The 22,896-nt window shown below is 41.2% G+C and overlaps 1 protein-coding gene across 1 annotated transcript; it reads right to left on the bottom strand.

The window, feature by feature from the left end:
* Nucleotides 1-2,514: 2,514 nt before the first annotated feature.
* BEND3 (BEN domain containing 3) lies at nt 2,515-21,886 on the bottom strand. The gene is given in 5 exon segments (XM_032683720.1): nt 2,515-6,617; nt 6,620-7,325; nt 12,229-12,449; nt 12,854-12,898; nt 21,657-21,886. Coding segments are annotated over 4 exon segments (2,526 nt in total). The 5' UTR covers nt 12,888-12,898; nt 21,657-21,886; the 3' UTR covers nt 2,515-5,052.
* Nucleotides 21,887-22,896: the final 1,010 nt, after the last annotated feature.

Raw genomic sequence — 22,896 nt, 5'->3', positions numbered from 1 at the left:
GCAAGAGAAACAAGGCACAACATTACATGACATAATATCAAACTCTAAGTTTTATACAAGGGGTCAGATTTCAAATGTAGGATGTGATCTGATTAAGTGACTTGTCCCTACTACTGACAGGTACCTTAGGATTTTCTTTTCACAGGAAGCATTTGTAGACCTTGCTAACACACTACCTTAGAGCTAACCTAAGTGGTACATTCCTGAAAGTCTAACAATTAAAAGAATATTTTGCCTTCCAGAGAAGTGAGCACTAACCCAAAGACTACAAAATGCCTCTGGAAACAATGACAAACAGTTGTTTTGCTATAATGAGATTTGTGAAAGAAATTGGGAATGATTACTTGACATTTGTGCGTGTGATGTATGTGTGTAGATACTAATTAGCTGATCTTCCTCCAGTCTTCAGTAATAATTTGTTTCCATCTAGTAACATCAATTTTGGTGTGATTGAGATGTGGTGATTTTGCCCATTTTATGACTGGGAAGTTCCACCTAATTTGTAAACAGAATTTAAGGAAAACAGTTAAACAAAAACAAACCAGGTTTGCTCTATTGACTTTTGTCTTGGTATGGAAGGGAAGGAAGGAAAGAAGTGGGGAAAGAACAGCTTTACTTTTCTTCTATATTTCCCCCCTCCCATGGGGGGCAGAGTTGTTCTTTCCGAATTGTTAATCAAAGAAAAATGTTTAGTGGGACTGCAGTTCCATGACAGAACAGACCAGGAAATGGAGTAAGCAAGTGGTCTGCTTATGTCACAGGCTTTTATGCCACTAGCTAGAAAAAACAGCATCTAGAAAATTACAAAAATGAAAGGATTATGTTGGATAAAAAAAATACAATGTGTGCAAGGGCTCATTTCCTACCAATCAGATGAGGTACAAGGAAAATGGTAATGTGACGGAGTTTTGATTTTGTAGGAGTCATCTGCTTCCAGCACTGGAACTGGCCAGCCCAGGGCAGCTCCTCAGCAGCCCTCTGCTGCAGGAGAGATGACCTCTCAGAGCAGGATTTACGTGAGTTGTGACAAAGATGGTATTATGTGTTCTGTGAGACACTTCTGTAAGAATTAAGACTATCACTACCAGTGAGAAATTTAGATGGATGATTTTAAAATGGAGGTAGCAAAATGAGGATTTCAAAAGCACTGTACCACTAGAAATTTATCTATCTTAACAAAAAAGTAGGTAGGAAAGGATGAAGACAAACAAATGTGTATTCTTACTTCTTCTGCCTTTGGTATCAAAGTCAATTTAAGAGAGAATTAAAAGTGGAAACTAAACCATCACTTTATATCTATTCACATTATCACTTCAAGCACGTTTAAAAAGCAGCTTTCAGAATGTTCCTGAGGAAAAATCTGTGGCTCCATTGGTGCAAAGTTGCAGTCATAATGGAAAAAATCAGAAAGGCAAACCAAGGCAGTACAGAAATGCTGGCAATGATGGTGATAGTTTGTTCACTTACTCAGAAAAACTGTAGACTTGTACCTGCCACACTTGGTCTTCCATAAATTTTAAGTGCAATCAACTAAAATGTGGCTGATAAGTAAGAACATTTGTCAGTTTATGCCCTGTCCACAAGGCAAGCTTAAGACATTGAATTTTCCATCTGTTTCACATCCCTTTAATCAGAGAAACAAAATCTGAATAAAAGTAAATTATGAATAAGACCTGCATATTATTTTCTGGGCTTCTTGGGGATGCAGAATTCATGTTATCCCTTTCCAGCATGAAGTTAGACCTGGTGTGCCTTCCTAGAGCATTGAGCACACAATTCTGTTTCTCACTGCTATAACATGAACATCGAACAATAAGTGAAAGAGACAAATGATAGATTTAAAACAATGAACCTAGAAATAAATTATATGCATTCTGAAGATATGAAAAAAAGTCACATTTCTTAGAATACGAAACACTACTGGCTGTACTGCATCAGCATAACAAAGTGATTTCAAGTGAAGATTTGTCTCATTTGCTAACTCATTTGTTGTTGATTCTGTCAGCCGAACAGAGTTAACAGGCAATGAACTGATGCATACTGCATCTCTCTTTTGATGTGCTGTTTTAAGTTTTTTACAGAGCTTATACAGAAATTTTTAAGTTGTAGAAAATGCGTAAGATGCAAAATAATTATGATATACTACACTGTTCTGTTAGAAAGCTTAGAAATGGGATACTCAATACTTACTGAAGCTGATATTCACCTTAACAGAATTTACTGATGTGGTAGGTAGAAAGTAATGCTCATCCATAAGAAGTCAGTGCATGGCTACATATGTGCCAAACATTTCAATATCTAGCAACTCCCCTATGACAGCTTCACTGTCAAAGTTTATTCTTTTAACAGAAAAAGTCTGAAAGACAGAAAAATCTTTTAAAATGGCTCCAGCAAACTGGGATGTTTTTATTTATGTATCTGTCTGACTAACTAAGGTTATCTCAGATCTTAGTAATAGATTTTACAGGAAAAAAAACCTGCTCATACTCAAACAATCACCAGACAACATTCCCCTTGTATGAAAAAATATACCTTTAATTTATTTACAAGACTGACCAAACTGGATGAAGTGCCTGTACTTCAGATGCACTGCAAGAGCTTTTGTTAGTGAACTATGTCACTATTTGTATGTCTGCATTTTCTTGGTATCAGTTATAAAACATACAATCAAATGAATCATGAAAGGGTGTGAAGAGTGAGACAAAAGGAATGTACACAGTCATTAGAAGAGAAAAATGCAACAAAAATATTTTTATACTCACTGTCGAAAATGTCATTTTACGAAGTGAAAATTGTTTTTCACTACTTTGTAGACAGTATGAATGGACTGATTTTTTGACTTAATATCAACATCTATAGTAAAAGCCAGTATGTCTCAAACTTGCATGCTAGCTAGGAACATCTATAACTTGTAAAAAAGTTTAATATATATTGAATTCTTCTGGGAGCTTTGATGTCACCAAGTAGTGAAACATGTATGACATTAAGATAAGAAAATATAATTGCATTTCTTACCTTTTGGCCAGTCATTTGCACCGCAAATTAAACAGCTGTTAATATCTTCTGTTATTTTACATCTCCCACAAAAGTGCATGTAGAAAAATTTCACAGAGGTTCTAGGTAGCATACAATTACAAGAGAAAGTCCTGGTTTCTGATACATTCGATTTGCTAAATTTATGCACTAAATGAACAGATGCAGACATTGTGGTATCAGTTCTTTATCTTTGGTAAAATGGTTTCGATTTATTATAGCTGTATTTGCTCTGATATCCATTTTGAGCATGGTCTGCTATTATTCAAACCAACAGGAAACATTTATATGGATATAAACAGTATCAGTGTGTTACTTAGTACATTCATGACTTTCTTCATACATTCTTTGAGAATGTTACTACCATATGGGCAAAACGAGCAAATGCTACTACCTATGATTTACTCCTGGCTTAATATAATACTTTTACTAGTTCTTGCCATCAGGAAAAACATTTTGTTTTCCTTTTAAAGGGATCAATATGAGTCTACGAACAATAAATTCTAAAAATCTGAAGTAAAAATATCAAATATTTTGTAATTTCTTACAAATGCTAAAATAGAAAATTACACTGGAACTGACTTAAAATTTGCTACTATGACCCATCTAAGTAAACAACAGAAAAGGACCACAAAGAACATCAATAATTACTCCAAGGTGTTCCAGCGATGGTCTGTAAGCAATCACTGTCTTTACTGTCTTAAAATTCATGTTTGACTCTCTCTCACCATTTCTAACAGTATTAGAAGAAAAAGAAAGAAAGAGAAAACTGGTTTTAAAGCAGCATTCTCCAGTGACAAGTCATACAGCAAATTCACATTGGGTTCTGGGTGGTCTCTGTTACACTTGAACATATTAATGATGCAAACTTGACCATACCAACCTAAGTTATACATACACAGTTATGTATCCAAATAGCTACTAATTACACTAAAACAATTTGGCAAAGTGAGGGAGTTCAGTATCCCTACACCCAAAATGTCCAGACACTGCTGCATTCACGCAAAGGAGTTACATTACCACAGCTCATATGTTGGGACCCTGCAACACTGAATTTAATCACAAAACCAATCTTTGTGCATACTTTCTATATATGCAATTCAATATGAGCACACTGGAAACCTTTGGAATCATGATTTTGATAGAAAGTAAGGTCTATAATTTTTCTAAGTTCTTGTTACAGGTCTTTTTGTTGTTGCTGTTACTATTTTACAAACAGGTGATGGGAAGACATTGCATGGATATAGACTTGAGTCTGGTTCTGCTGGCTTTACTCAGAGCAGCAATCCTCAGTCACTCCAGGCGTTATGCCAGACAAAACAGTAAAAGAACTCAAAGGGGCAGGATCAAGTTTGTGGTGTCAATATAAAAAAAAATTCACATGGTGTCTGCGCTCACATCTCAATTCTTCAACAGTTAATTCTTGATTTTAGAAACAAAACCTGGGTAACAGTCAAAAATGCAAATGACACCATTCTGACCCATTCTCTGACACAGTATTATTACAGTACCTCAACATCATGAAGAACAAAACAAATGTGAAGCTGCAGCTGCTGTAGAAGAAAAATCTAATATTCCAATGATTTCCAATGAACACGGCACTTTCAAATTTAAATTGTTTAGTCAACATTTCAAAATCCAAATTAACAATATTGTTTATAAAGTATAATGAAAAACTGCCCTTGAAGAGCACAACCATTAAAAAAAAATTCTTTATTATTAGAAAGTGATAGAAAAAGAAGATGCAGAAATGGGGAGTGGAGTAATAGTTTCAATACATGTAATTGCACCAGTGAAAATCATGCTCTCAGTGAGTCATTGATAGCTCTGTCACTGATGGTCTTTACCCATGTAGTAAGCCACTTCCCACTGCTGCGGTGCCAACAGAGATGCAACACACACACTGAAATGCAACAAATTTAGTGCCTGAGTGTCCCAGATCCTGAGCACCCTCAGCTCCTGACAGGGCCTTCAGTCTAAACCAAAGTGTAATCTTGACAATAATTTATGGTCAAAGTCTTAGCAATTTAAGGAGCCTGTCACTTTTTTTGCTTTCTTTGCTTTTTTCAGTATATCACACTTTTTTCTGTTAGGACGCCGGCATCTTTCATCAATGCTCGGTATACATTCATAATGCCATACTTCCTCCATTTTCTCCACAGGATAAACTGCCTCCACATAATGACGGATCAGTCTCAGTCTGATGGGATCAAGCTGTTTTTTATTACAAGCACCTGAATGGTTGTATTGCAGTCTCAGATTCTCTGGAGTAAAGAGTTCAGGAAAGAGCCTTACGAGAAGCCTGGCAGCAAAGTTGCCAACCGACAGGCTCTGCTGCACTATCTCTCTTACCTCCTTATCAGACAGTAAATACAGAGAAGGCACAGGGAAGTCTGGATTAGGAACAACAAGTTCATCAAGTGGTATCTTGCAAAAATCCTTGCTGCTTCTTTCCGGTGGCAGTGGCGGCCCTTCAAATTCTTCTCGAAACCTCTCAGGGTTTATTGCATAGGTGAGAAATTCCCTCCTGTCAGGCCCTGGCACGTGGATTTTCCGTTGCTGTTGGTATGAGCGCCTTTGCTCTGTGTCTCTTCGTCGACACCTCTCGTCAAGCTTCCCAACAAACTCCAATGTCCACACTCTGTCATTCTTTGCTCTGGGGTACAGTATCTGCACATAATGGCGAATTAATTTAATTCTAGTGGGATCGAGCTGTTTCTTGCCTAAAGATCCACTACAGTTGTATTGCTTCCGTAAGTTTTCATGAGTAAATAGTTCAGGAAATAAGAGAACAAGCAATCGAGAGGCAAAGTTGCCTATGGAAAGACTGCTTTCATATATGCTTTTAATCTGTTCTTTATTCAACAGGTAATCTGGGACAGGAACATCAAAATCAGGAGGGGGAAAGTCAAGTTTGTCAAAATCTATGGGTACAAGCCAAATTTTTTTTGACCGCCTGCCAGGTTTTTCATATTCAAAACTGTCTTCCACTTTTATGATTGATACATCATCTGGTAAACTAGAAGAATCGTAACAGTCATCTCTCATCTGATCACATTCACTTCCATCCATATATGTACTTTCAAGCTCATCATTTATGCGCTGAACACACTGCTGCAACCAGGCTTCTTCTTCTTGTACATCTGGAAAGTAAATTTCAGTGTACCTACGGATTATTTGAAGCCGATGAGGATCCAGCAGTTGTTTTCCAGAGTCTCCAAAGCAGCTGTACCTTTCAGCTAATTTTCTATGGTCAAAGAGTTCTGGAAACAGTCTGTGTAACAAAAAAACAGAAAATTCCCCTGGTGAAGAAGCTTCATCTAAAAATTCATTGAGATCCTGAGCATCCAGCATGTAATCTGAGGCAATTACATTACTCCTGTCCAAGGATAAGGCTTCCTCTTGCTCTTTATCCTCCATAAAATGAGAGGATTCAACCTGCTCGGTCTCATAAAAACTGGATGATTGCACATTCTGCTGACTGTTTTCCATTTCCCTTTGAGCCCAAAATCTATTGAAAAAATCGTTGACTTGAGGCAAACACTCCAACTGCCACACGGCTGTATTCTTCACAGAAGGATAACAACTTCCACATAGTTACGGATAAGCTGCAGATGAAGAGATTCAAGTTTCCTTTTGTTCAGAAAGCCACATGCACTGCAGCTCCTGCCGAACTCATCGTCACTGAAGAGCTCTGGGAAGAGCTGCACTAGCAACCGGCAAGCCAGGTCTCCGCCTGATGTGCTTTGATCCATGATTTGTTTGAGTTCCGTAGAAGTCAGCTGGTACTCTGGGGGAGGCTTGAAGTCTGCAACAGACTCTGCTGGACTGACTTGCTTTTTAATTCTGCTAACCTCCAGAGACAACAGGTCAACTTTACTGTGAAGTTGAGTCATATTGGTATTGAGGGTGTTAAGTGTGTAAAACATTTTCTGTATCAAAGAATATATATTTGAGTCTGAATCTGCTGTGGCTGCTGCTACAGCAATGGCTGTGGCCGAGTCTCTTTTGCGTTGGTCGTTCAAAGTCCGAATTTGTGAGGGACTGCTGGGGTTGATTTTTTCAAACAACTCATAAGAAGCAAACTGCTCTGTTCCTGGTGGGTTCTTCTTCTCTGTGATTTTGTGTGAGATGCCATAGAGAGGTTTTTTATAAGATGGAGTGATTATGTCACTGAAAGATTCTTCTTCAGAGAGCCATGTTACATTAGAATTCTTGTTCTTGTTTGGCTGCTCTGCATTTACCTGAGTGGGTGAGCCAGTATCTCTGTTCTTCATGTTTGAAAGGGAGCCCTTCAAATGAATAAACATTGCATTAATAAAACTGCCTTAAAAATATTAGCTATAGATATGTGCCCCTTAAGCAGGCACTGTTACATAAATATGCAAAGTCAAACGTTCTCCAGGGGACTTGTGTTAAATAATCAAAATTAGTAACTTCACTAGGAAAAATAAAAATACAGTAAAGTATTATTTAGGCTTTCTTTTTCTTTTCTTTTTGGCTCATGACCTTCTCCATGGAATAGAAATGCAATAATAATTCTTAGTACTCTCTACCCACAGAGCTCTAAATACTCTCCCAAATTAAGTATCATTAGGCTTCACCTTGCATATGAGGACCTTGGGCTGTAGAGAATTTGGGTGGCAACAAGTCAGCAACAGAGCCAAGAATAGCATCTAGATTTTCTAACTCCTAGTCCTGTGACCTTGCCACTGCCTCCAACAACTGCATTTAATGTTCCAGCACTCTCTTTAGGGTAGCTTTTGAAAATGTCACGAAGGCTATAAAACACAAAAATGATGCTTATTCTCTTCTTTCTGATGTGAAAGGTTTATATAGAGCTTTTTTAAAAAATCTTTATAATGGCGCACAACTCCTAAACAAATTCTAAAAATGACTTAATTTTTGAAAGGTATTCTATTTAAATAATAAAAACTTACAGTGAAAAGTACCTTGGTATTGGAAGCCTAATATTTCCTTATTTCTGAAATGCAGGGAATTTTAGACTCATGGGTTTATAATTTTCTAAATTATTTACATAAAAACAGTAATGAGCTCTTAAAGAATTAATGTTCTCAATAATTTGTAATTCTTCCTCATTGCTTGAAATGCCAAACATTTTCATCATCTCACAGCAAATACGCAGGGCTTGGGTGTCTGGTTTTGGTTTTTTTTTTTCCAAACATATAGATATTGCAAATAATTCTTAGGAAGTTAAGCAGATACAACAGAATCAAAATCCAAGATACATAATTCAAACATGAGAAAACACTCCCATATTTTAGAGATGACTGTACTGAAACATTCTTCTTGGCTTGTTCTACGGAAGATTAATTAGCTAAAAAACTACAGAATTTGCGTTCAAGTATTAAAACAGATGAAACACAGACTTGAGGTCTGAGCTGAGCCACAAGAAATTTGAAATTCTAGTGAAGACCCCACTATGTCCTACAGTGAGGAACTTGAATTAAGGTTTCTTTCTGAAAAAAACAGACTGTAACTCATGAAATCAATGTGGTCCCTACGTGTACTCCCACTTGGCATCTACTTACTGCACTGATAAATTGAATCTAATTACTCTTTAATTTCTAATGCAATGTATAGTCAAAAGAGGCTCAGAAAGAACTAGCTGGTTTCTACTCCAAGTAGAAACGAGCACTCAATTAAATTGAAGCTACGTTTCCAAGTTCTGCTCTCACTCACATCATACAACCCTACTTATGAAACCTTGTATTTTCACATCCAAAGCTGTGTGGATGAAGAGATGATCATATGAAAGCATAATGCAAAGGCGATACATTTAGAAGACTGTCTCACTGGTAGTAAAGCACATTTGCTATGAGGACAGCGAGGAACCAGAGGCCTGTAACACCACCAATTGTTAAAGGGTGGCTTTTACTCCAGAGTGGTATGATACATCCTAATTAAATCAGCTCTTTGTGACTTGTAAAATACCATAGCACAGACGAAATTGTGAGCAAACTGAGATCCACATTGCTCCCACCTAACTGTAGGCTCCTATGCTGGGACTGAAGTTATCACACACCACCTATAGCTGTCAGCGGAAAAACAGTGGTATTTCTGGATGGTAACAGAGCTCCATCAAATAGACATCACCTGAGAGCAGGCCATGATAATGTCCACTGACAATAAACACAGTACTGCTTCCCAGTCAGACACCCAAACTGAATTACGAATTGTTTTACTGTTTTAGATCAAAAGAACAAAACAAAATATTTCTTACACAAACAATGAGACCTGCTACCTAAGTAGCTAGCTCTTCCACTAACAGTCCTGTTAACAGAGAATTTCCCAAATATTCCTTCACATACAGCGTATGACTCATTCAATTCCTTTTCTAATAAACAGCTTGCCATGGGCCATCAGGTGCCTGTCAGTTCTCATCTAACCTCCTGCTGTTTATTTTCTCTAATTAATTATATAATAAAACTTGGCATTGTGGGGGTAACTTCTATTAATGCACACCTCACATGCAATGTCGGGGCAAAGCAATATTAGAATGTGTATTAAAACCCACAAGTTTATCATCTGAAGTACCTTACTGCGCTTTGACGGTGAGACTGCGAAAGTCTGCATTCTCAGTTTTGGACATGATGCTCTGGAGCTCATGCAAAGAACTACAGCAGATCTCTGCTGCAATGGCAGCAGAACTTCTGCCCTTTCACTGATGCAGCTCACAGTGCTTGGATCGAGTTCGGGGACAGATTTGGTTATCTACATTTCAGAAACACATAGTCAGTGTTCGGCTAACAGATAACAAAACATTTGGGCCTGTATTTAAGGATTGTTTACTTCAGATGCATTCTTATTTTCCTTCCTTTTGCTTTTAATTATCTTGTCTATAGTTTCTGGGAACAGCACTATCCACACCATAAATACATAGCTGTTTGTAAATTCTCCAATTAAACTAGTATTTAATATTTTTAATTAGTTTTCTGTAACACTGATCTGTAAACATCCCTGCGTTTCAGATAATACTACTCCCATTTAAGATGATCAGCTCTCATGTACCATCAAAAAAGAAGCAAAGATATTGCTCTATGAGACTCAATGTACACAAGATAGTGCTGCTTTTTATACTACAATTACACAGTAAGTTTTTACGTTCTAAACATTCTTTGAACATTTGCAAAATGCAGTATTTTGGAAAACATCAACCAATACAAGAAATTGTGAAATAGTCTCTTGCACTCTTTCTCAGAGTCCTAATTCAAGTTTTAAAAGTTGCTTAGTTATTGTTCTGTTCAGTGCTCAACTCCAGCTAATTTCTGACCTTTAATATGCCTAATAAACCAAGTCTAAATATCTGTAAGAATACAGCACATAATATTCTAGCATATAAGTAAAGAATAAAAAAATATATGAGCAAGAAACATAGAAAAATTTTATCAAACACATGAGAACTTCAAAAAGTCCTGCCCATAAATTTTTTAAACCTACAATCTTCCAACTTTTTTTTTGAAAGAAAATCAGGGGAAATTAATTTCTCGTTATACAGTGGCATTCAGAATTTTAAAAAAAATGAAATGTCTTCAGACAGAAAGTAATTCAGTAATATGATCAGCAGCCCAATGAAAAGTACAGCTCTGTTTATATTATACATAGATGCCTGTGCAATGTGTGGTAAAAATATACTATGAGCACAACATTCTTGAAAATAATTAAGATTTTGTCCACTGTTTAAAGAGAAATAGTTAATGAAGTCACCAATTAAAACAAAATATTGGTACTAAAAAAGCAATTAACTTAAAAAATGCTGTTAAGATTCAGGACTATTTCTGGTTGGTTATTTAACTAAACATGCTGATTCACTGGGGTCAACCAAGAATGAATTTTCATCGTTATTGCTGGGTCAATTGCTGATATTATAAGTCCAAAGTTATAATTCATTTAAAATTAAATTCAAAAATTTATTAATGGCAAAGAGGAAACAGTAAAATACAAAGCAAGCACAGTTCAGAGACCATTATAAAGCTCTTTTAAGAATTTGAATGCAAGGAAACAATTGTAAAAAGAAAAAGAGAAAGGAAAAGAAAGAAACCGTGTAATAAGATTAAAATCTACCTACCACAGGCATTCAGGGAAAAAACCAGCCCTGAGAAGTCAGAGAGATGACAGTCAAGAAAAAGAAATACAGAGAGCTATGGCTAGAAAGGAGACATGAAATGTGCAAATACAACTGGCTAGGTAGCAGAACAGCAGAAAAGGATATGTGTGTTAGAGTAGGTCACAAACTAAATATAACCCAGGGCCTGAAGTTATTCAAAAGAGGATGAATTTGAATCTAGGTTATTTTAATAAAGTGCTGAGTGTGAAAAACAGGAGGTCATTATACTGCTCTAGAGGGTATCAGGAGAGATATGACTATCTAACACTGGACACTACTCTTTCAGGACTCTCAAAGAAGCAACAAAAATATAAAGTGACTCCTGAAGAAGAGCTGAAAAAAGAGAATTTTAGTCTTGGGAAGGAAGGGCTGACTCTTCTGGGAACAGATGATCACTGCTCCCTCTACTAAAAAGAACAAGGACAAAAAGAAACTTGCTCAGTTTTGGAAAAGATTAATTAAAATCTCCCATTGTTAAAGGGGTGAAACACTAGATCAGGATAACTGAAGAGACTGGGCATCTCCTTCACAGCTAGAAAAACATCTGGATTACCAGAAGTGGGATGCTGCACTAGAAGTTGTAATACATTCCACTCTTGATATGCTGAAGTATTCTGCATCCCTGCATTTTTACCTTTCAAATAATACGCAAATTTATACTTGTCTCACTGACATTAAATTCATGTCACAGAAGGAAGAATTACAGCCCTGATTCTATCGCTGAGGATCCAGCTGAAGGTCTGTGTGACATGAGAAGGATTGTAATTAGAGTCATGCCCAGTTACTCCGAATCACTGCCTGCTCCTACGTTCTCTGATGAACAACAAAAACATACTTCACATGAATGAATTACCCTGTAACTGTATTTCACAAATATGATTGCTCCATTGTTATCTTAAGCCAGTCTGCACCAGACGTGTGCAAACTGACTTAAGATTAGCCACATTTGCATCAAATTCATTATCAATGCAAATCTAGTTAAACGACTTGCACTGTACTTATAGCAGCAATGAATTTAGCCTAAGAAATATGAACCGAAAAGTCACAGTGATGTATAGAGAAGTCACCTCTTGCGTAAAGCGTCTTTTCTTCACACTGGGTAAGGCATCTGGCTGGCCTCCTGAACCATCACAACCAACTGAGGTCTGTTTCCGTTTGTTGGAATCCTGCAGGCAAGTAACTGCGCCATCCAGTGAGTGTTTCTCAGCAGATCTGGATGCTACTGAGCAGTCTAGAGCTTCATCTTCGTTTTCTTTTTCTACTTTCACATTTTTTTTAGGAATTTTTACTGGAAAAAGAGAAGGTTTAGAAAGATAAAGCACCCTCTCCAGAAAACCATGACACCCTTAATGCAATCTTTTGTGGTTTGTTTCTTCTTATGAAATGTATTTTGAAGAGCATCATCATTTTTTATGACTTCTATGATAAGTGTATGTCGAGATCACCCCAAAGTCAAATCATTCAGTTTTCCAGTAAATGACAGTTTCTTCCCTAAAGAAGAATCTAAAGCATAAAGGATGTAGAGTAGAAAATATAATGAGTAACAAAGATAATGGTGCATTTTAGATAGCTTTTTAAGAACCATTAATGTAATTTGTCTGGATCCAAATTCATTCTTTATCAGATGATAAAGGCTTTAATTCAACAAGAGTTTTTGCCTGATCAAAAATGACACCAAGTGTAATATCTTACCTTCATCATCATCAGCGATTTCAGCTGAATTCATCTTCTATCTCACTAGAAAACAAAACAAAAATATGAAAATAAATATCAGCATCTTCTGGGATTAGAAAATACCTACATCTGTTCTTATAATTACTTTTCATCTAGAGGCATTGGGCATTAACAGCCCACAGATAATTTCCAGTCTTTCCAGTCTGTATTTTTGTAACAATTAGCTATTTTCAGTAAATTTCATGGCCATCGACGGACCTGTCAACATGCAAACTACATTGCAGACAACAGACAGCAGTTAGGAAAATATTTAAAACTCTGTTTATTCTTCTGCTACAGAGAAAAGTGTAAGTCATTCTGACCTTCTCTATAAAGTATCTTGGCAGTATATAAATGGAAGTTAACTGTATTAAACTCTCCACCCTGTACAAAGTCACTACTTATTACAGTCAAATGTTTTCATATTGTTATTGTGGGTGACACAAAGTCATCATAAAAAGAAAACTCGTCGTAAACTGTAATATACATACTGGAGTAACTATTCATTTAAAAATCTTTGATCTTTTGATATGGATTGCATTAATTCAAGCAGAATAATGCAGATAAATCTACAATGAGTCCTTTTTTCCTATCAGCCTCTAAAAAATATAAGTATTTCCTGTGAGGAAAAACAAATATACGTACTATGCTAGCATGATTTTAGAGTTACTTCTCACGTGAAAAACTCTGTATTTACAACTCTGTTGTAAACAGCTGTATTTCTGAAATACAGTAAACAGCCGTATTTCTGTTTACTAGAAAACTAATTTTGCAAGTTACTGAGCGACAAACATCAATCTCTGAACACGTTCCTGAAAGATATTCTAAATCTCTAGAGATCTACAACGCAAACAACTTAATCAGATCTCACTGACCCTTACAGGGCATGCAGATGCAAACTGACACTCTCAACTGGTAAACTGGTGACTGGTGAACGGTCACGCTCCGCTCATGTTCATCTACACAGAGTGTTATGTTTACTTGGTCCCACAAAATTATTACTTTACAAGTGCAAGTGAATAAAACCAGTCAATCAAAAGTGTACATATAGCCCAGGACTGGGAATTATAATGAAATTTAAAAGAGAGATGGGGAGAAAAAGAGAATGTCATGGAAGGAAGAAAAGTCTGTACGCTCTCCTGAATAATGTTAAATAACAATTTTTTTTTAAATCTTAAGATACTGTTTAAAACCGCCATAAACACTTGAATGCTGTGTAGATATGAATTTTAATTTGTCAGCAATTGATGGCTGTAATGGCAAGTATGAGGTCCCATTTTGGATTAGATTTTGTACGATTGCACTACAATGGATAGCAGCCACACAAAAGATGTATAGAGTTACAAAATCAGCTCATAGTGGGCCACCCTAGAAGCCAAAATACTCTTTGATGTGCTGATCTTCCACGGGGCCCCTATATACAGCCTTGTAAAGGGCATCCTCAAGGGGATAACATGTAATTGTCTTCATCATCATGTATAAAAATAAGTCTCTCTCAGTTGGACATAGAGCTACTACAAACCCCTCAGACACCTATTCCTTTTACCACCACAATTCCCTATTTCACAACTTGCATTTATTAATTGATCTGTATACAAATTATGCCAGTTTAACAGCACAATAATCACATCACTTAAACTTTTGCAAACTCTGTAGAGACATAACAGCATGAAACTTAAGTGGCCCACACCAACTTCTAAACCTGATAAGCACTGGTATGGGTTAATACCAAGTCTTACTAACTGAACTATATTTATGAATTTAAACACAGCCACTACAGCTCTTTATGAAAAATCCTACAACAGTGTACTTCGTACAGCACCATAAGAAAGCTATGCTGGACCTTAAGAAAAGCACAAAGTACTAACTGCTCATATTTTGCCCTAATATCCTAGGCACATTGATATTTCAGCATCTAGACCTTTCTTGCACTTTTTCATCCTGCACTAGGCTTAGCTCTGAGGGCTGTGGTACAAGACCAACATGTGCCAGTAATCAAGGAGTGTTACACATAGTCTTTTGGTGAGGGCCTGAGGTGACAGTAAGCAAATCTGCTGATACCATTAAAGAATATTCTATAATGGAAATCTAAATGGTTTTCCAGATAATCCTAGGCTGATGTATCAGAGCAAAACACTAAAAAATGTTAAACACAGAGCAAGAAGGGCTACAAAAGTGTTAAACACAGAGCAAGAAGGGCTACAAAGGTGGCAGTGGGTAGAATAACATAAAATATTTAGGAGGGTATATTTGGAATTATATTTTCTTTCTGACTCCTGCTATTATTGCTATTCAAATAGGAAGAATGCTTAAGAGAATTCCTTTCAGAGAATGCAATCAAACTGGAAGAAGAAAAAATGAGGATTTGAAAAGCTACTCTATAGAACTGGAAAAAAGTTAAAACTAAAGCATATACCCTGGTTAACAGTTAACTTTCTGAAGGAGGCAACATCAGGAAGACCGAAGCTATCCTGAACTCAGGTCAAATAACATTAAGTCAAAACATTGTTTCACAAATGTGAAACACAGTGTTATTACTTTTTTTTTTAATTTGAAAACTGCCAGAATACAATTAAAGCAAACAGTCAAAACAAGTATCAGAACCAATGAGGCCTAGAAAGATGGGGTTTCATTCCTGAACTCTTTGGTGCCAAAAAAAGCACAAGCTCCAACTTTTTCCCTTTTAGGAGCCCTAATAATATCTGTCTCCTTATCTAGTTTCCTGTCTTCTTTGTGAGATTTGTAAGAACTCAGGTATTATGAGAAAATGAAGCACATATAACAGCCTCTGTCAAGAGACAGGATTCAATTGCCTCTTGGATCTCCTACCTCACAGCCCCCACCTGCTCCCTCAATCAACCATGGGTGCCCACCTTAACCTTAACCTTCTTGATAAACTGCAAAAAAAACCCCAAAACCTCACTTTTTTTTTTGAGTTACTTTCCTTGTAATTCAGAGAGGCACAGGGTAAAGCAAGCAATCGGGTCCAGCTCAGGAGTATGCACAAGGTTTGGGATGGAAAGGAAGAATTAAAATCTCTCCATATACCAGCAAGCCACTGGCTTGACTCAACCATTTAATCACAGAATAACAGCATATTCTGAGTTGGAAGGGCCCCACAAGGATCATTGAGTCCAACTCTCAAGTGATGGCCCATATAGAGATTGAATCCACAACCTTGGTGTTATTAGCACCAGGCACTAACCAACTCAACCAATCTCACGGCCAACGAAACCTTACTTATCATACCACCCTCTTGCCTCAAATTTGGGTCACCAGTGAGTAGTGAAGGGACACAGAGATATCAACAGAGCAATTGCTTCCATAGGAAATTAGGGTTTATGAGAAGAGGGAAAAGTCTGAGTCTGTGCCTGAGCATGTCCACGCATGTATGCCTGTCTGTGTAAGGTTAACAATAATTTTGTTGATTTTTTGAAGTTCACTAAAGATAAAACATTTCAGATTCTTTAAAATACTTTCTGCTATGCATCAGTACTTATGGATAATAATTATTGTCTCTTTAAAAGAGGTAGAAGTGTAAAACCTGTTTTGAGGTAGCGCTGTGGCCCAGAATAAGCAAAGCTGGAGTAAAAAAAGACCTAAAAGATCTTGGGACAAAGTACTGCAAAAAACAATTGAGTAAGAAATCCATACAGTAAAGCAAACACCTGGCAGTTGTTCCTTGTCATGTTAAGTATACAAAACATATTTCAATCTTTTTTCAAAACAGAAGATAAACATACTTATCACCCTCAGCCTAATAATGACTCAATGCTATCTAGAGGACAGCAGTTAGCTAGTTCTAGGAAGGAGTGAATACTCTGTGCTGAAGTTGGGAGCCCAGGCCTGCAACTGTGACTGCCAGAGCAACTAGCCTTGGCAGCTTTTTCTTCCTATGATACAGACAGCTGCTGCAGTACATCCTATTTTCTGGTGAATTCTCTAGAAGGAGGATTCCAAAACACACCAAACACCTACAACAGCAATTATATCAAGAGCCAGATCCAAGGAGGTAAGGGAAAGAAAGTAGAGTCCCAGCACAGCTTGGCTGTCACTATTCACCGAACTCCCTTCCCAAAAATCCTGCTCTCCAGAGATCCTGCTCCCCCTTCTTATCAGATTAGACAATGAACAAGATAGCTCAGTGAAGGGACTTAACACTCTCTACTTCCATTACTCTTGCTCAGATACATGCCTCTAGGCAAAAACCTTACCAGGTTTTGACACTTAACTGCATAGTTGTATCATTTTGGTTAACATTCAACAATGAAATGGTATTACCATTATCATTACCATAGTTAACAGAGAAGCTCAAAGCACAGTGCAATGCTGCAAGTTCCAAAGCATGGAAGAACACATTAAAAACGAGATTTTGGAATGTTTGTGCATTTACTGGTAACTACCATCCTGATGCTGCTTTTGCAAGCAGAGTAAAAATGCGATCCATCTATCAAAAATGCACCTACCTGAAATATGCACTGAAGCCTTAAGGATTTAAAGCACTTGGGTACAAACGACTTTATGATAAGGGACCAAACTCCAACTCATACTGTAACTGTATTTCAGTCTCATATAATTTAGTATAATGCATACTGGTACTTAAACATAGCACAGAAGTGTACCTAGTTCTTCATCCATAAACCAAAACTGAATCACAAGCCTAAGTTAAATCATCCCACAATGTGCATTCTCCTCCTCCTGTTTACCACCTAACAATTACCAATGTGTTGGCCTCGGAGGATGCCTTCTCAACCTGTCTTATGATTATGACCATTGTAAAAGCACTATGCAAAGAGAAAAGATCTTGCTGGTAATATAAGATGAAGGCAGTTCTCCACCTCTGCAATCATTTTTAAAGAAAGCCTGACTGATCACTTTCAAGTCCTGACTTAAAAAACAAACAAAAAAATACCACCAGAAAAAAATACAGCTGCTCTGCTGTTTGTAACTACAGAAGTAACTTCAGTCTTTGAGCTCCCGTATCTAATGTACTAAGTTCTGACAACTGAAAAAAACATCGTGAAAGCCATGAAGAAAAGTATAAAAATGTACACGTGCTGTATGTGAAAAGCAATTCCAATTTCATAACACTTGTTAATAATCACAAATGCAAATTAATCATTACCTTAACTAATATACTATACTATAATAACAATAATGCTTGTTATCAGTTTTATAGAAGCTTGCTATTTATAAATTAAATACTTGCATAACATTGCACTGTTCAGTTCACTAATGCATGGTAAATGCGTAGATGTTGCTTCTTGGATGCACACCATCCCACTAAATATTTTAGCATCTTCACGTAAGTTGGAAGGAATGTCCCTAATTCTACACTATCGACTGTAAGAATGTTACTAAAAATGCAGGGGTTTAGACATTGTCTATTATGTTTATTCTTTGTAAAGCATCACAGTGGTATATTGTTTCATATATAAAACTCAGAGGCTTCAATGAAAAGTATTCTACTTGAGTGTTACTTGCTTCTGAAGAGCAAGTTCTTTACATTTCAGACAAATGTTAATACCTACACATTTGTTAATAACATCAAATATGTGTTTAACAGCATATGTGGAATAAACTGCTCAATTTCCTTGTTTCCAGCATGCAGTAAAAGATACAAGATACATTCCTTAAAGCACAGGTAACTTATGAAATAAATAAATGACAGAAACACCAAAGAAAGCTGATCTTTCAAGGAGATAACACTGGCTAAATTTTACAAGATGTGTACATTGAACTGCTGTTGAAGAGCCAAAAGTAGCATCTCTCTTACACAAGCCATCCTGTAACAGCAGTTTATCACAAAATTGCAATGGTATTACACTACGTAATTAGAGTCTGGTTTACCCAGAGCCAATCAAAAGTATTGTACACAGATTCATTCTCCGCAAATGAAAATGATCTAGCAGTTAGACACACAGTGGATAGTCAAATGCCTGAAGTCCTGCTCCCTGTCTCTGCCTGTATTTCATAAGAAACACTCACTGGACGGATAAACCACAGAAAGCAACCAAGGCTTCCCAAGGGAAGCCTACAGTCTTGAAAGCTGGTGTGGTAGGTGGAAGTAGCCCTGTTCCATGCAGCAGGTGAGCAAAGGGCTGCTCTAACTCTCTGGTAACAGTGTGAAATTCTGTTCCTCGTGATGTTTTGGAAGACCGATTCCTACATAACAGTTTGAAATAATGAGAGGAAGCAACCATTCTCAACACACAGCCCTGCGGTCCCAGAGGCAAAAAGGACTGGAGGTACGTGCCCTTTGCTCAGGCTGCGTGCTCCCTTCCAGGCTGTCTCTTGGAAAGCTCTCCTGCTGGGCTGAGAAGTAAACCTAGAGAACCCTGAGTTCTGAGTTCTCCTTTGGGAGGCAAGTAATCTGCATCTTTTACTTCCTAGCTGTAGCATTGGGTTCAATAATTTCAATATTGCAATTATCCTCAGGGTACATTTGGTTCCTCCAATTTGTAAAAAACAATGCAACTCCAATTCAACTGAATTACACATAAATACCACTCCAAGGCTGAGCAAGAAAATGTATTTTTTAGAGGCAATATTTGCCTTTTGTTCAGATACTGGCCAATGATTTGACTTTAAATGTTACACAATTTTGACAAAGCCTAACAAATTTTGAAGAGGCAGAAGACTGAAGAAGTTTGACACCTGAAACCACCTTTATAAAAAAAAATCCCAACAAAACAGATAACTGATTTCAAATTGACTATGCATTTTAAAGAAACTGTGAAATATGCATGTTGCCTTGGTTAACTGAACAATGAGCAAAATGCAGCTAGACAATATAAATAACACCAAAAGCAGATGCTTTCTATTCCATCCATTTTGAGGTAGTAGGGTGCTGCTACTGAGTGACCCAAGAGTGCAGTTTTTGAGTAAAATTTTTTCTTGATATCTAGTACTGACACTTGAGATATTAAATACCTTAGAAAACAGCATTCCAACATTACAAACACGTTCTGACTACAAATACATGTATAACAATCTAAATCTAAGAAAAATATTTTTAAACAACCAGCAGATGTTGTTGGAAGCACTACTCTTATGGACAATAACAATCCCTATATTTTACATAGTTTGAAAACCTCCTTTGCTGCCCTGGGGAATAGGACAGGAAGCCTCAAGCCTCCATGGAAGCCAGGCTGCAATAAGGGCATTTTGCCAACAGGACTTAGAGGGCATGTTCTTAATTTGGGTCTTTTAGATTTTGTTGTCTTCAATACTTTCCTCTCTGCTGTTTCATCCTTTGCTTTTATTCTAAAATACTGTGCAGGCAATTTAAAATTTCCTCCAAACTGCATTCAACTTTCCTTTCTTTTTATCCACTGGACTTACCTAAGCTCTGAAAATACTTAACAAAGATAAAAATTTTAGTTGGTCCAATGCTGAGTTTGATTTAGTAGGAGAGAAGATGAAAATGTATTAACATATACTGCTAATTATTTGTTTAATTAGATGTAATCATTCAAGTAAATTCATTATCTGATTACCAGGTATTGGCCAGAAGCAGGGAAAAGGTTTTTCTTTCCCTGTTTAAATGTCTCTGCCCCAAGGGTCAGGCATACACTGCGTTTATAGGTGGCACCGACAAACCCTACTTGCACTTCAATCCAAAAAGCTCTGGGACTGCGTCAACGCTATGTGGAAGCCGTCACATGGCTGCTGGCCTGCCGCCGGCTCGCATTCTGCTGGTTCAGAGTTTGTTCCCTTCTATTTACAAAAGGTTGTGTGGACACACCGCAGGGAAAAGTAGGGTAGAGGCAGGGGGTGATCTGGGATGGGACAGCGGGCAATGACCCGGGTAAAGGCAGCGGGCGGTGATGTGGGCAGGAGTTAGTGGGCAACGATGAGGGCAGGGGCAGCGGGAGGTGACCCGAGCAGGGGCAGCGGGAGACGGTCAGCGGGAGACGGTCAGCGGGAGGTGCTCGGGGCAGGGGCGGCACTTCCCCCGCATTGCCCCTCCCCGGCCCCCTCAGCGCGTGACCCACCCAGAGTCTACACGAACTCCAGCAGAACCGCCCGCCGGACGCCACGCGACCGGCGGGCCCGTGACGCCAGCCCCGGCTCCCGCGGAGCGCTCGCGCGGCGCCCGGCGGGTCCGTGTCGGGCCCGGGGAGCGGTGCCGGTGCCCTGCGGTGCCCGCGCGGCCGAGGCTCCCCCCTCGCGCGCCGAGGGGCGGCGGAGCGGCCGCCACGTGGGAGCGGCGCGCGCGGCGTCGGTGGCGGCGCGAGGCCCCGCCCGGGGGCGGGCGCTGCGGCGGGGGACGCCCCGCGCGCCCCGCACGCGGCGCGGCCGCGGCCGCTTCCGCGGTCAGACCCACGAGCCCGAGGCGGCGACGGCGGCGGTTGGTGCTTCCGGTCCGAACCCTGCCCGGGCGGATCTAAGTGGCCGGCGAGCGGAGGGGGGGGGCGGGGGGAACGGGATAAGGTGAGGCTGGAGGTGACGGCGCCGTGACCGTTCCACTCTGCTCCCTGCTCCCCGTCCTCCCCCTCCCCAGCCCCGCAGATGGAGGCACCCGGGCCGGGCGCGCGCGACTCGCGCCACCGCCGCCGACCGCAGCTGCGAACAAAGAGCCCCCCGCCCGTCCGCCCCGGCAGCGCGGCCCCGGCCCGCGGGCGGCCGGGGGAGGGGCCGGCCCCGCGCCTCCCGCGCCCCCCCCCCGCTCGGCCCCCCTCTCCCCGGTCCTCCTCCACCCGCCGGGGCGGCGCTCCCCGCTCGCCGTGGGGTGCGTGGAGCGGCGCCCGTCCCCGCCAGCAGCGGCAGCGGGACCTACCTTGGCTCTGCGCGGGGCCACGGGAGCCCCGGGGCGGCGGGGGCGGCTGGAGCGGCCGCCGCTGGTGCCCGCGCTTCCCCCCCGCTCTTTGTGTGCGAGGGTCCGCGCGCTGCGCTCTCGCGTGACGTGACGGGACCGTGTGTCATTTCCGCACAAGGACACCGAGCCCCGACCCGCCGCGGCCAGCGCCACCCGCCGCCCCGGGGCAGGGGCAGGGGTGGGAGGGGAGGGAGGGGGGAGAGCGGCCCGCTCCTCCCCCCTCCCCTTGCTCCCCACCCCCCGCTCTCCCCGGCGCTGCCACTGGGAACGCGCGCGGTTCCCACTGGAGTCCTCGCGCGCCCCCGCGCCGCGCGCGCCCCACCGCCCACTCGGCGCCGTGCAGGCAGAGCCCCCGCCGCTGGGGGGGCGCCGCGCGGCCGCTCCGCGACACGCCCTTCCCGCGCCCCCTCGCCCGCACGTGGGGCCGCCACCGCTCGGAGACACGGCCCCGCGTGACGGAACCGGGACCGGACGCGGGGACCGGCAGGGACGGGGCGCGCTCCCCGCCGCCGCGTGGAAAGCGCGCGCTTTCCCCCGCTTTCCACCCGGCTCGCGCGGCCGGGCGGCACCGCGCGGTGTCGCGTGGACGCGGCGCGCGCAGAGTCCGGCGGTGGGCCGCTCACGTGCGCGCGCGGGGGAGACGCGAGGCCGCGTGCCCACGGCAGGTGACGGGAGGTGGCGGCGAGCACGTGGCCGCGCGCGGGCACGCGGACTCGCACCGCCCGCGCGCCCCCGGACACCCACACACCCACGCGCGTCCCGCCGCCGGCGGGCTGGGGCAGGAGCGGGGGGATCCGCGTCATCCACAGGCAGCACCAGGCTCCGGTCGGGCCGGCGGAGGGACCGCACGGCGCTTCCCAAGCCCCCGGCTGCGGGCGCACCGGTGTGGATCCCGTACATCCGTCCCCATGCCCGCTCTCCGCGGGTCACCCCGGGGCAGCCCCGCGGGCGGAGCTGGGGCGACGCGCCCAGGGTCCCACTCACACACCGGCCGCGACACCCGCACGCAGCCCGTGCCCGGACCGGGAGGCTGCGGCCCCTGGAGCTGCCAGCGCTGCCCGGAGCTGGCGGCACCCGTGGGAGCTCTGCCCGCCTGCCTTTGTGTGACCTTAACAAGGGTTTCTCTACTTATCGCCAAGTAGGAAGGGCCGGTGTCTGGTGCCGCTTTAGGCTTAAGCCTGTACTTAAAAAAAAAAAAAAA

This window comes from Chiroxiphia lanceolata, chromosome 3, assembly GCF_009829145.1.
Source record: "Chiroxiphia lanceolata isolate bChiLan1 chromosome 3, bChiLan1.pri, whole genome shotgun sequence".
NCBI classification, from domain to species: Eukaryota; Metazoa; Chordata; class Aves; order Passeriformes; family Pipridae; genus Chiroxiphia; species Chiroxiphia lanceolata.
The sequence above is the reverse complement of the archived record's forward strand: the minus strand, read 5'-3'. Positions and strand labels throughout refer to the sequence as shown.